We start from the raw sequence: 15260 nt of genomic DNA, 5'->3' as shown, positions 1-15260 counted from the left end.
AAATTGCATTATCTTTTATTAAAAAATAATATTCAGAACACTGATAAATATTCACTAAACTTGCCTTCTTAAAGTCTTTTCAGAGAAAATATATTTAGGAGATAATAGGAAAGAAATAAGGTAGTTTGGTTGTGATTCCTTCAGTCAGGAAACAATTCAACAGATATCTAAATATAGTCTTTTCGATCAGAAAACAAAATCTCTCAGTGAAAACAATGATTTCCTTCTTACTAGGTTTCCATTTGAATTTAAAAATAGAAATTAAATAGTAGGTAAATTATTTCTTTACAATCCTTCAGTTTAACCAAGTTAATTTTGAAACGGACTCAATTTTCCAGAATATGAACTGATAGCTTAGAGAATTAAACTGCTCCCAAAAGAAGAGTTTAATTCTGAGAACACAAGTATAGTTAACTTTTTGTGAAGAATGAAAAATTAAAATTCCCATTTATGTGTATTAAATAATTACATTGTATACCCTAAATATATAACTTTATGTGTCCATTATATCTAAATAAACGTGGGGATAAGTAAGTGAATAAATAAAAACGCCCCCAAGAACCCACTAGTACTTGTTTCAATATATCTGAATACCTAATTCCTGTTGGTGTAGATGCTTCAAAGGGAAACATTTCCTTAAGAATATCCCTTTCTAGTCTTCTTTCCTCTGTTTTTTCTCCCACCTAATAAGAAACAAACAACCAAAGTTAAAAATTAGTGTAAACATGCAACAATGAAAATATATTTTAAATCGAAGTTTCAGAGAAGAGAATGCATTTAAATCTATCCTAGCTTTTAACTGCCATTTGTAAATTCATTATCACCTAAGTATCCACACATTTCCAAATTTCTTCAAATTTAAGATGTTAATGTGATAATTTGGGGGGGGGGCGGGGGGAGAGAGGAATAGCCACACATTAAAAATTAAAGTAAAATAAACAAAAATTCAGTGCAGCTAATATGGCAGTGTAAGTTCCACCACTGGATTTCCCATGCTTTTCATTAACATTGTTTTTTCCTCCATTAAAAACTTTGTAATAAACCTGACTGGAGTGGCTCAGTTGGTTGAGCGTAGTCCAATGAACCTAGAGGTTGCCAGTTTGATTCCTGGTCAGGGCACATGCCAGGGTTTTGAGGCTCAATCCCCAGTAGGGCCCCTGTAGGAGGCAGCTAATCAATGTTTCTTTCTCATCAATGTTTGTCTCTCCCTTCCTCGTTCTTAAAAAAAAAAACCAACAAAAACAAATTTTAAAAAAATACTTTGTAATAAAATAAATGATCAAACATAGAAGAAATCAAATTAATATGGACCTTAAACAAATTTTAGTATGTGTTTTAAAGCAGTCAACCTAATCTTCCTAACTTAAAAAAAAAGTAAGATATATATTTTTTAACAGCCTGATTGTTTTGTTTGCCTTTATGCCCCAATCAAAATAACCTTTGGCAAAAATTCATTAAAACTATAATGCATCATGCAGTTAGCACTTTAAAGCTTAATTATACAGAAGTTAATCAAATGAAGCATCATACAAAGTCATTTTAAAGTCCCATTATTTGACCTTTAAGTGAAAAGATAGTATAGCCTCCCCTACTGCCCAGTTATACTTTCAACTCTCATCCATAACAAAGAGAACATGTTATAAGCAGCACACAAATGACCACTCCTTTGAAAACTGGAACTTAAGAGGCACACAGTAGTAGCAAGAGGATAGTATTAGCACATCATATTACATTGGTTACTTTTTATTGTCACTAGCCGAAGTATGTCTTTAAGATAATGCGCGCGCGCGCGCGCGCGCGCACACACACACACACACACACACACACTCTCACACAATCCCACCCAATAAAGCTCTGCTCCCTCCCACTTCAAAAAACAAATATAAGTATTTCCTCTTTAAAAGATCAATGATAACATCTATCTAAATTTTATTCATTTACTTCAGCTCTTGTCAATGGTTTCTTTGGTGTTCTTCTGGGTATGTCTGAGAATTCAGTGATTGGCAGAATAGGAGCTGCATGCTTGAAATTTCCAGTCACCCTATTGACAACCTGCCAAGATTCAAATTATTCAGACTCAGAATTATCCAAACATAACAAAGACATGTGAAAAAAAGAAAAAGATATTTTATTTCTATATTATTTGAACTTTCCCTTAATAAAAATTTAGGCAAAAGGACCCAGAAATGAACATATTCAGTGGTTCTCACATATGAAGCCTTATCACGCTTTAAATATTTTAGCAAAAGTATCCTTTTAATTCTTTGGATTCTTGCTCAATGAATTAAATTTATACATATGTAAATTGGTTATATGGAAAAATTTTTAAATTTAGAATTATGTGGGGAATAAGTTTAACTTATGTTTAAAAACATGTAAGTTTGATAGTTGCCAAAATTCACCACCTCCCCAATTCTAATTAAAGGGTAATTTACAAAGAATACAACTTGTATAGTTTATGAAACATATTTACTAAGGTTTCGTTGCTTGAAGCCATTATAGTTTCAGCTATGGGAGTACTCTCTGAAATTATTGCACCATCTATACGAAAATGTTCTGAAGTATCCACCTGTTAGTTTGAAAACAAAACAAAAACAATAAATATAAAATAATCACTAAAACCCTACCAATCTGAAAACACAATTCTAAGCAATAAGCCTTGCATCACCCTTTTCCTCGGAGTTCTTCTCGACCCTCTTGTGGATTCCCTAGTTAATGCCTGCAGAGGTCCGCCTTTTGAAGATCCACTTGTCCATTCAGTCTCAGTTATTCCAGCTTGAGAATAGCTCTAATCAACATCGACACATTAAAAAGTCATATTCTATCATCAAACACCTTAATAATGGCCATATTAGCACAGACAAGCCATGAAAACTCTCCAAATGCCAGCATTTGCAAACAATGCTAAGCCCTCAATATATTTCTGTATGTACTGACTGAACTGATATGTAGGTATCAGAAAACACTTAACATATGGTAAAAATACAGTCAAGAGTCCAACTACAGAAGCTCACAAATTGTAATAGAAACAAGGGGAGAAAAAGTGCATCAATTCATCACTGACTCCTTTTGTGACTGCTGTGTGCTATTTGCCTCTAGCATTGCAGCTGCATCTCTGACCGTCTAATCAACAAACAGGCTGAGGCTGAGCATGAAAGACTTTCTTTGACTTATAAAAAAGTCATTTGTTACAAGTCAGAATCCTTTTAAAACAAAACACAAATTTTATAATTGTTAAACATTATTCGATTCCTGTGGTTAGGACTATTAAACTATTAAATAGAATCAGCTTAAATTATAATCCATACACAGCTATCTGAACTTAAAAATTCCCAGGTGTCAAACTCTTCTTAAAGACATTAAAATTAAATAGCAACGAAAACTTGGTGTCATCTCTTTCATGAACATGCACACCTAACCTGTCACAGCCAAAACCTCCTTCAGTGCTAGCCACTCCTCACTACAGAAAGATAACAGTGACACACTATTGTTTTACCTTCCAATCCATGATTCATTTCTTCCTTGAAAAGCTGAGTAATTTTCCCTCATTTAAAAAATAAGTTATCAGTCCTTATAAAATAGCTTGAAAGCCGTTAGACTAGTGCTTCTCAAACTGTACTGTGTGTTTCAACCAACTGAAGCTTTTGTTAAAATGCAGATTCTGATGCAGCAGCCCAGGTATGGGACTTGAGATTCTGCATCTAAGCATCAAGCTATTCAATGTTGAAGCCACTGTAACCAGGTGATCCTTTAAAATTCTTTTAACTAGAAAATAGCCACCCATGATTAGCATATTAGAGTGCGCATATATGGTCACTTTTGCTTTCAAGCTAACATTTTATCTAGATAAAGGGTGTTTTTTTCTATTTGAGTCAATGTCGGTTAATTTTAAAGGTGAATACATTTTTAAAAATATATATATTTTATTGATTTTTTACAGAGAGGAAGAGAGAGGGATAGAGAGTTAGAAACATCGATGAGAGAGAAACATCGATCAGCTGCCTCTTGCACACTCCCTACTGGGGATGTGCCCGCAACCAAGGTACATGCCCCCTTGACCGGAATCGAACCTGGGACCCTTGAGTCCGCAGGCCGACGCTCTATTCACTGAGCCAAACCGGTTTCGGCAAAGGTGAAAACATTTTACTCTTATCCTGGGGCAAGGATAAATACGCTTATTTGGTTGGAAGTATTAGTACCAAACCCCACAAGATATTGACAATCTCATTGGACTGATTTTGTAGTTTCCCTTTGACTCACAGTCTGAACCTCTGAGTCCTTTTTCCTGCTCTCAATTAGGAAATTTTTGCTGAATGCAAACTTTTTTTTTTTTTTTAAATATATTTTATTGATTTTTTACAGAGAGGAAGAGAGAGGGATAGAGAGCCAGAAACATCGATGAGAGAGAAACATCGATCAGCTGCCTCTTGCACACCCCCTACTGGGGATGTGCCCGCAACCAAGGTACATGCCTTGACCGGAATCGAACCCGGGACCCTTGAGTCCGCAGACCGACGCTCTATCCACTGAGCCAAACCGGTTTCGGCGCAAACTTTTTTTTTAACAGAGCAGTTCTGCCACCTCCTCCTCTCCATATTTCTTTCTTTTTTTTAAGTCCATTTTATTTTTTTTAATATATTTTATTGATTTTATTTTTAAAATATATTTTATTGATTTTTTACATAGAGGAAGGGAGAGGGATAGAGAGCGAGAAACATCAATGAGAGAGAAACATTGATCAGCTGCCTCATGCACACTCCCTACTGGGGATGTGTCTGCAACCAAGGTACATGCCCTTGAACAGAATCAAACCTGGGACCCTTCAGTCCGCAGGCCGACGCTCTATCCACTGAGCCAAACCGGTCAGGGCTGAATGCAAACTTAATGTTAGTTAAAAGAAAAATCTGTGAACAAATTACATATACATATAATAAATGCTTACTAATAGTTAAGTTCCTGATTATTTGAATAGAAGGAAACAATAGTTTCAATCTTTGCAGCACAGTATCATCTGGGAGCTTTTTAAAAAACATCCTATATAATAAAAGCCTAATATGCAAATCGACTAAACAGCAAAATGACCAGTGGAATGACCACCAGGGGGCAGACGCTCAATGCAGGAGCTGCTCCCAGCCCACAGGCCCAAGGCCATCCAAGTTGGGTGACAGTGCCCAACTCCCCCATCACCCCGTGGCAGGACTTAGGGACCCTACCTGTGCACGAATTTCATGCACTGGGCCTCTAGTATCAATATAAAAAAACATACCCTAACCAACCCTACCTTAGAATTAGAAGGGCCTACACATACTAAATTTTTATAACTCCTAAAGGGATTCTAATGTGCAGCCAGAGATAAGAACTTGTTTTAAGATAATATAACTGATTTATGATGCACCTCATTGCTTCCTCTTTAATAATCAATGCCAGCCCTAACCAGTTTGGCTCCGTGGAAAGAGCATTGGCCTGCAGACTGAAAGGTCCCAGGTTCGATTCCGATCAAGGGCATGTACCTTGGTTGCGGGCACATCCCCAGTAGGAGGTGTGCAGGAAGCAGATGATCAATGTTTCTCTCTCATCCATGTTTCTAACTCTCTACCCCTCTCCCTTCCTCTCTGTAAAAAATCAATGAAGTATATTTAAAAAAAAAACACAATGAATTAAAAAAATGGTTAAGACTGTAAATTAAAAAAAAAAAATCAATGCCAATATAAACAATTAGAAGTATTTAAAAAATATTTTAGTTTAAAACTAGTAGCCCATTTGCAGGAAGAATCCTGCAAGCGGCCGCGTGCGCTGCCGCTGCTGCCACTGTTGCGCGCCTGCACCCGTGCACCGCTGCCGCCCGCCCCGCCTGGGCTTTCCCTCTGGCAGCCACCTTGCTTTCAGCTTTTCCTCCCTCTTCCTTCTAAGTTGTCTTCACTCCTCCCTCCCTCAGCATATGCAAATTAACCACCATCTTTGTTGGGTAATTTGCATACTCACCCTGATTGGCCGGTGGGTGTGGCTTGGGCATAGCGAAGGTGCGGTCAATTTGCATATTACTGTTTTATTAGGTAGGATAGTCTAGGTAAAATAGTATCTGGTATTATCAAACTCAGTATTTTAAAATTCTTCAATGAATATAAAACTACATTGCTTGAAAGGTGTAATATTTACCATTTATGCAACTGATACAACATAAAGATCAAACATTTTACCTATATCCATGAAGGCAGGGGGCTTGGGGAGACAATGTCTTTTTCCTTAAAATTAGTTAGCTACCAAATTCCAGGACTTCCCATGTTATGTTTTATTTTTAATAAATAACTAAAATAATCCCTTCATCAAAAATTCTTATAAAACATCTATTAAAACTATTATGGTTAATAAAAAGGGGCCAAGTACCATTTAACGATTATTTTCTTCTATGAAAGGAAACACATGAAACATATTTGTTACCTGTGGGAATAGCTGGGAAAAGGGGTGGGATGGATACTTTTCTCTATAAATTATTTATACTTTCCTTTGTTCAGGTTTATTAAATTCTTTCGTTGAGGACTATTAATCAGTTTTATTCTTGACTATCATTATCTAATTTAGAACCAGTCATCTTCACAGAAAACTAATATAACCAGAAAAGATATTCTGAAAATTAAAAAGAATTTTTCTACCAGAATCCACTATATACAAGTGACTTTGAGAAAATAGAATTTAAAAAATTATAAAATTATAATTCAGTGTTATAACTACTTAGGAAGATGGACTAAGTAATATTAATTAAAAAGAAACTCACTGCTATGTAAAATTAGTAGTTAATGTGATTGTTACAGCATGCAGATTGTAAGTAGTCTCCAAATAATATTTTCTATGAAAAAGATTAGAGTTCTTTAAAAAAAAATGGCTGATATGATAAGAGGCAGGAAACATATATGAGCATGGGTCATCTTACTGTGCCAGAAAACAAGAAAATATCAAAGACAAACAAGGTCAATAAAAAGAAACAGGCCCTAACGGGTTTGGCTCATTGGATAGAGCGTCGGGGCCTGTGGACTGAAGGGTCCCGGGTTCGATTCGGGTCAAGGGCATGTGCCTTGGTTTCGGGCACATCCCCAGTAGGAGGTGTGCAGGAGGCAGCTGATTGATGTTTCTAACTCTCTCTCCCTCTCCCTTCCTCTCTGTAAAAAAGCAATAAAATACATAACAAACAAACAAAAAAACAGGATCCAACTTAGTAATCCCCAATAGCTAAAGATGGCACAATTTGAACATGAAAAAAGAATGACTGCAATTGATCATAAAATATATAAAACCATACTATTGTCCAGGCCAGTGTGGCTCGGTTGTTTGAGTGTTGTCCCATTCATCGAGAGGGTAATCAGTTCGATTCCTGGGAGGGGCTCAATCCCCGTAAGGGGTGTGCGGAGGCAGCTGATTGATATTTCTCTCTCCCAAATCAATAAAAACAATATTAAAAAAAATACCATACTATTAAAAGATACTTATTGATCACTTTTCAAAGTAACTAGGGCACTTTGATTTGAAAAGTAGAAAATAAAAAACAAGAATTAAACATTTATTCTGGCACTCCTATATGAGTTTTATTTTAAGATAAGTAAGCAGTTCATCAGGGAAGAAAATTCTTTATAAAAATTCCAGTTATAGAAGTAAAGGAATGAGAGAATGAGAGAAATCATCTTACAACCGCAAATGAAATAATGGATCTGGGCAATAATCATAAATGGCTGTCAAAACCATTAAATAAAAGGGTGATACAGAACTTTATAATGAATGGATTAGGCTTTCAACATTTGAACTCACTACTAATTTTAGCAAAACCAAAGGACATCATGTGAAACAATGGAATATGAAGGCTACAACACCATTTATGAAATGTTCTTGTCAAAGAAACTGAACCTGAATCTAATCAACTCTATAATCTGTGCTGTCCAATACAGCAGTTACTAACCACATGTGGCAATTTAAATTTAAGTTTATAAAGTAGTTTCTCAGCCACACTAGTCACATTCCAAGTATTCAATACCTACATATGGCTCAGGGCTACCATAATGGACAGCAGATACAAAACATTTCTGTCATCACAGAAAGGTCAATTGCATTGCTCCACTACAAATCTCTAACTCCCAGACTACAGGAAATACAGAGTACAGAAGAACAAATTAAATGACACTTGAAGAAACAATTGCCAAATCCAGAATATGAGGAATTTTGTATAGCAAACCAACGTGGTTTCTTAACCAAATAAATGGAGGGAGGGGAAGTAGCCACAGATGTGAGATTAAAAAAAAAACCAAATAATATGTGGAATTTGTTTGGATCATGATTTGAATAATCATGAGGCATTTCTGAAACTGAAAGAATTTAAACAGAGTAGATATGAAAAATAATTTTTAGGTGTGATAATGGCATTGTGTGTGTATAAAAACAGCTCCTATGTTTGAGACATATACCAAAATTTTAATGTGTGAAATATGTCAGAGATTTGCTTTCATGTACTCCAGTGAAAAGCAAAATAAAACCAAAGAATTAAGCTAGAACACATGTGAAAATGAAATAAAACTGATAAAATGTTGACAACTGGCCAAAACCGGTTTGGCTCAATGGATAGAGCGTTGGCCTGTGGACTAAAGGGTCCCAGGTTCGATTCCGGTCAAGGGCATGTACCTTGGTTGCGAGCACATCCCCAGTAGGAGGTGTGCAGGAGGCAGCTGATCGATGTTTCTCTCTCACTGATATTTCTAACTCTCTATCCCTCTCCCTTCCTCTCTGTAAAAAAATCAGTAAAATATATTTTTAAAAAAATGTTGACAACTGTTGAGGCTCTGTGACTGAAGTCATTAAACTCTTCCCTCTACTCTTCTACATTTTAAATTTTGTTATTTAAGGCCACTGTCTAATTCTGCCTGTCGTCTCCTAAATCTTCTCTCCTTTGATTATTTATCCTGTCCTTCAGTTTAGCTTCCCCAACGGAAACAATTACCCTTTAAACCATCTTTAATATCATCCTTCCCCCTTCCTTTTTCCTTGTTATCTGACCAGTCACACATTCTTGCTAGCTCTATATACTCTGGGTCAAAATTATCCATGCTTGTCTATTTCAGTGTCCTTCACCAGATTTTCCTAGTTTCTACACTAAGTGCATCTTGCCTCACCAACAATAAAAAAGGTAAATTTTCATCTAAAACAAGAAAAGTGTGGTCTTAGGACCAGACTAAGTTCAGAGTTGAAGGAAAATTCACAGAAGACAGGCAAAAGTAAAAGCAAAGCCAGAAATCTAGACACAGCCCAGCCAGCGTGGCTTAGTGGTTGAGTGTAGACCTGTGAACCAGGAGGTTACGGTTCGATTCCTGGTCAGGGCATATGCCCAAGTTGCAGGCTTGATCCCATTGGGGGTTGTGCAGGAGGCACCTGATCAATGACTCTCTCTCCCTCTCCCTTCCTCTCTGAAATCAATTTAAAGAAATCTAGAAACAAAGACACAAATATAAAACCATTCCCTTGCCTTTTAAAGAAATATCAGAATTACTTAGGCATGTCCACCTTCTTTTATTTTGTTTAAATATATTTATATTGATTTCAGGGAGGAAGGGAGAGGGAGAGAGAGATGGAAACATCAATGATGAGAGAGAATCATTGACTGGCTGCCTCCTGCATGCCAGGTTACTGGGGATTGAGCCCGCAACCCAGGCATGTGCCCTTGATCAGAATCGAACCCAGGACCTTTCAGTCCACAGGCCGATGCTCTATCCACTGAGCCAAACCAGCTAGGGCATGTCCACCTTCTTTTAGACAAATACCATATAATTTCACTTACAGGTGGAACCTAAAAAACAAAAGACAAAACAGAATCAGACTCACAGATGCAGAGAACTGATGGATGCCAGATGAGAGAGAGCTTGAGGGACCAGGTGAAAGAGGTCAGGGGATTAAGAAGTACAAACTGGTAGTTACAAAATAGTCACAGGGATGTAAAGTGCAGCATAGGTAGGCAATTATAGTTGATAATATTATAACTATGTATGGTGCCAGGTGAGTACTAGACTTATTGAAAGGATCACTTTGTAAATTACATAAATGTCTAACCACTATGCTGCACACAAGAAACTAATATAATATTGAATGCCAACTGTAATTGAAAAATAAAAAGTTAAAAAGATATGGTAATAACTAAAAAAAAATTTTTTTTTCAAAAGCAATATGACTGGCTTTGAACCATGCTTACCACAGAATCAAACACAAATGAGACATTAAACACACTTTTGCAGTAAACACAGGTACACTACTGACAAAACAAAATTTAGATTTCTGATACCATTTAATGAACAATGAATGAACAATATTTAGTGTGATGGAATATGGGTGTCAACTATTAACCAAAGACTAGGACACAGGCCTGGAAACTACTTATACCTGAATACAGTGATCACAAAACTAAAGATACCTGATTGTGCTCAACTCTTCTTTGCTTGAGTATTACTGGAGTCTTTGCTCTGCCCTTTAGTGGTTCTCTCTTCTCAAGCTTGAGCTCTATTTTAGAGTCTGGAAATAACATTGGAGAAACCATTACTTTCTGAAACATACAATAAACGAAACCATCTTAACATTAGTTTGGAATGCTAGTTTTAGGCACACTAATATATAAAATAAGTCATCTACAGGTATTACCTCAACAAACCAAAACTGTTTAACTGCAATTTTTGTCTTTTTCTTTTCCATTCTTATTTTACTCCATTTCTGTTTATCTCCCCCATCCTTAATCTAATCACAACTTCCTATTCTCCTTCCCTTTTCCTGGGACTAACAGCCTGAAACAAAATGAATTCAAACTGCTCCCATAGAGGCTTTTCACTAAAAACCATTTAGAGATGCCCTAGCTGGTTTGGCTCAGTGGATAGAGTATTGGATTGTGGACTGGAAGGTCTCAGGTTCAATTCCGGTCAAGGGCACATGCTCGGGTTGCGGGCTCGATCCCCAGTGGGGGGCGTGCAGGAGGCAGCCGATCAATGATTCTCTCATCATTGATGTTTCTCTCTCTCTCCCTCTTCCTTCCTCTCTGAAATCAATAAAGATATATTAAAAAAAAACCCAACAATTTAGAGGTGGGAAAAGAACATTAAAATATATAGTTGTTGCCATTCTTTTGTCCATACATTGTTAATGTTTGTTATTAAATTAAAAATTGAAATATGTAAAGGAAAAAGCTATAGGGAATTCTAAGAATGAAAAACAAAACCTAATTATACAGTACCAAGCTTCTAATAACATTAAGTGCAACAATGTTAATACATAAGTGCAACTTAAGTCTCTCCTTTCTTTTTTGATGTGATTATAAGAAACCTAAGTACAGCCTTAGCTGGTTTGACTCAGTGGATAGAGAGCATAGGCCCGGGGACTGAAGGGTTCTGGGTTCGATCCCCAGGTAAGGGGCGTGCAGGCAGCAGCTGATCAATGATTCTCTCTCATCATTGATGTTTCTATCTCTTCCTCTTTGAAATCAATAAAACTATATTAAAAAAAACAAACAACAAAAACCTAAGTACAACTGAGGAGAGGTAAGGAGAAATCTTGTTGGCAGAAAAGTCCAACCAATCACAGGCCACTTCTTCACCTCCTCCCAAAACAATATAACATTTCTTTAAAGAGAAGCTAGTGCATATGTATTACTTAGCATATCACAATAATAGTTATTAACAACCCAAATAAATATGTATATCTTTTTATAGGCTTTTAATATTCCATTCCTCTATCACTTAAAGAGCTAGATTTATTAAAAGACTGATATAAATTTAACTTCCACATTTTGTGGCCGTTTATCATCACATAGCAAAATGTCAGTTGTTACCTCTAAAACTTGTTACCAAAAACTTTAGATTACTTTCGTACCAAAGAAAAAATGGAGTCCATTAGCTTCGCATGAACTCAATGCAGTTGTACTAAAAGTAGTCAAGGGAGCCATGTGTCTTGCTAGCTAGTCTAGCACTAGTCAGTCCAAATGTCTACTAGCAAATTTCCCAAAAATGAGCAGGATTTTTATTTTCATGTTAGCTCAAATAGTTCAATCTTTATTTAGGATTTAAGTATCAACTCTATCCCCTACATTCCAAAGCTCCTATTAATAGATCTATTATATATCTGTATTTGGAACAATCATTAGCTTTATAAAATCTTAAGCTTTGTTAACTCAGATCCTAAGAATTAGAAAACATCCAAAGAACCCAATAGTAGTTGAGCAGAAACTGATTTAAAATAAGGTATCTGGTTACAGATTAATTTCTCTTACAAATTTTAAATTCCAACAGCCAATAAAAACATTGTCCTCAAATATAATAAAACTATATTTAGAGTATTTTCAACTATACCACTGTAATGTCAATTGAGTTTCAATGATGAAATGATAAAGGGATGTTCATTTGCAAATATCTAACTTATTTAACTCCAAGAATAAAACACACATACAACATGTTGCTGGAGACCACACAAAACTGTTCAAATTTAACAACTTTATTGAATTTGCAGAAGCATTCTACAGTAATACATTTTTAAAGTCACACAACACTTAGTAGGTACATGTATACATGTACATTTCAGAAGACAAACAACAAATAAAATTATTCCCAGAAAGCTGCAAAGATGGGCATGTATAGTCTAAGAATCTGGCTATGAGTACCCAAGGGACCATATTTTGCTTACACTTAATACTATTATTTTCATAAAAGTACAAAGAAGTTCGATTATCAAATGCCTCTACAGTTAGACTCTCATCTTACAATCATAGAAATGAAAACACAAGGTAATATACTGTTTTATATAGACACAAAGATACTGGGGTATAGTATGATTTCTTATGATTTAAAAAATCACCACCCAACTAGCTTAAATTTGCTTTTAGAATTTAGATTAAACCTATGAACTGCAACATACCTTGAAAGTGTTTTTTTTAAATTCCCATCTTTCCAGTATCGAGTTCATCTAATAAACTACAGTGATAGTGAGAATGCACTATCCTAGAGTATCATGGTTTAGAGCATAACTCAGTGTGGCCCACAAAGTGTTTGCCACCAGCCCATGAAGAAATGAGGCACTTACAACAGAGTGTAGGGCAGCACACTGTTTTCTCTATCAGTAAAATTTTACCAAGAAAATAAACCCTGTCATTAATCTGAAAGTGTTTCTAGATTCAAATTATTTTGCATGCTTATCTGTGGATCAGTAACAGTTTGAAGACTGGCACACTGAGATGCAATAATCTAGAATATTATGAATGATACTGTAGACATAAGTAAAAATCAAACAAAAGTGAGAAAAAGAAAAAAATGTAGAAAAGCTGTAGAAAATAAAAAGATAGTAAGACCAGCGAAGATTACTTATATTCTAATTAACAGAATTTTCTTAGTTTTGAATAGCTGTAAAATCTTATGGAAAAGAGTGAACGATTTGAGATAAAAATGTGACCTACAAAGCTTTAAATTGTATCAGGTTTTCTATCTGTGCAACTTTTTTTAAAATGCAGTTCTATGTAGGCAATTACTTTTAAACTATAATTTGATGGGTTGAAGCTTGACACTTTGAAATTAGCCCCATCTGGAAACTAAAAAGACCTTAAAATTTTTTTATTTAAAAGTACTTAAAATCCCTAGAAAATCTGCTAAGGTCCCCGTATCAAAGTTAAGATGGATGTCTTTATTTTTTAACTTTATTAGTGTTTATTTCCACGCTTTTTAACTACTTTGTATACTTCTCCTCCAAATAATGTTCCACCTTTAAAGGGAGTAACAGCCAGCTTATTCTTAGAAGCTGGATTAATTTTGCAATCCTTCAACCAGAGATAACGGCGACCTAAAGTGGAAGATCCCATGGTACGGGCAGCCATCTTTACTTCATCAAATGCAGCTTCACAAAGAAATGAGGCTGCATCATATGTTTTGCTCAGAATCCCAAGTGCCTGGTGGCTATGACCAGGATCTGAGCTAAGAATTTGTGCAGCCTGACTAATGTCAGCCTGCATAGCCCGAACTACAAAGGCGGTATGGGTTGCAACCTGCAATGCTGATGCTGCAGCTTCATATACTCTACAAAGTGCTGAGTCCAACTGTTTATCAGTTGAAGCTACCTGAGTACCTGCTGGTGGAGTGGTTTCAGAAATAACCTCCAGGATTTCATCATCTACTTTTGGAACTGATAATATCTGTGTTGCCTCTTTGGAAGATATTGGATACTTGCATGCCAATGAAGGCAGCTGCCTGTCAATTTGCTGCCACTCCTCTTCAATTACTTTTAAAATAGATTCGTGGAAAGGAAAAGATAGTTCTGAGGCATCTACTTTATCATGCTGTGATTGCTTAGACATCTCTATGCCTAAGGTAGCAAGTGAGTGAGAGACAACAGTTGTAGCAAAAGAAGACATGGATTCAGATCCACGTATATTTTGAAATGCCACAAAGGAACCTGAATCCTTTTCCTCTCCTGACTTTTTGCTCAGTCTAGGCAATTTTCGTGGAGGAGAGAGAGATTCAGTTTCTTGAAAATTAGATTGATCAATTCTCTTCCATATGTTTTCTATATCCAGTGAGGGTGTAGTGTTAGATGTTCCAGGCAAACTACCTACCCCACTCTGGACCAACAGAGAATTGACATAATCTCTGATTGCCTGAGCAAGTGGTGGAGAAATTACTTGTGATCTCTCAGACTCTTCTAGTGTTTTCCTTTCACTGGACAGAATCGACTGACTTGAACCATGGGATCTCTCAGTATATAATGGTTGAATTCCACTTTTCTCTCCACAGTAAATATTTCCTATTTTGTCTTTATAGCAAGTAGAGGTGGTTTCTTTAATCAGTGAAGGAGAAGCTGCAGCAGAGACCAACATGGCAGCGAGTTCATGCTGAGATGTCGAAGAACTGTTCTCTAAACATCTATCATGGCTAGAACTGGAGGAAATAAACAAATTCCCTCCAGAGGCTAACTTGTGCAACTGTTCCCTGCCAGGCAAGGTTGTGGCAATAAGAGGTTCCCTAGGTGGGTCCCCCTTAGAGGTATGCACTCTCTTAGCTGCCTGTAGTTCAGTCCTGCCCAAAGGAGGACGGGGGGAGATTTCAGGAAAAGAAATACCCTGAAAAAATCCACCAGAGGGAGTAGTTGGAAGTTCAGAAAAAGGAACAAAATCCCTAGTGGACTTCACTTTCTTGTGTTCTTTCTTCTTTCCTGTAGAGGCAAAAGAGGCAGGAAGTTTAAGCATTACTTGTGTTTAAGCTGATTTTATTCTT

General features: G+C 36.3%; 1 protein-coding gene across 6 annotated transcripts in view; it reads right to left on the bottom strand.

Annotated features, from left to right (window-relative positions):
* The window catches only part of TMPO (thymopoietin), a 34865-nt gene that overhangs the window by 2628 nt on the left and 16977 nt on the right, over positions 1-15260 (bottom strand). For 2 of the 6 annotated variants that reach the window (XM_008144785.3, XM_028150283.2), the window contains exon 4: positions 12483-15198. In XM_008144785.3, coding sequence (XP_008143007.2) covers positions 13694-15198 — 1505 coding nt within the window. In that variant the 3' untranslated portion in view covers positions 12483-13693. Of the gene's footprint in view, positions 1-594; positions 684-1941; positions 2053-2473; positions 2570-2668; positions 2789-10438; positions 10537-12482; positions 15199-15260 lie in introns of those variants that run through there. The other 4 variants (XM_008144786.3, XM_028150285.2, XM_028150286.2 and 1 more) reach the window with 4 other exon arrangements.

Source organism: Eptesicus fuscus, chromosome 7 (genome assembly GCF_027574615.1).
Source record: "Eptesicus fuscus isolate TK198812 chromosome 7, DD_ASM_mEF_20220401, whole genome shotgun sequence".
Classification (NCBI taxonomy): domain Eukaryota; kingdom Metazoa; phylum Chordata; class Mammalia; order Chiroptera; family Vespertilionidae; genus Eptesicus; species Eptesicus fuscus.
The sequence above is the reverse complement of the archived record's forward strand: the minus strand, read 5'-3'. Positions and strand labels throughout refer to the sequence as shown.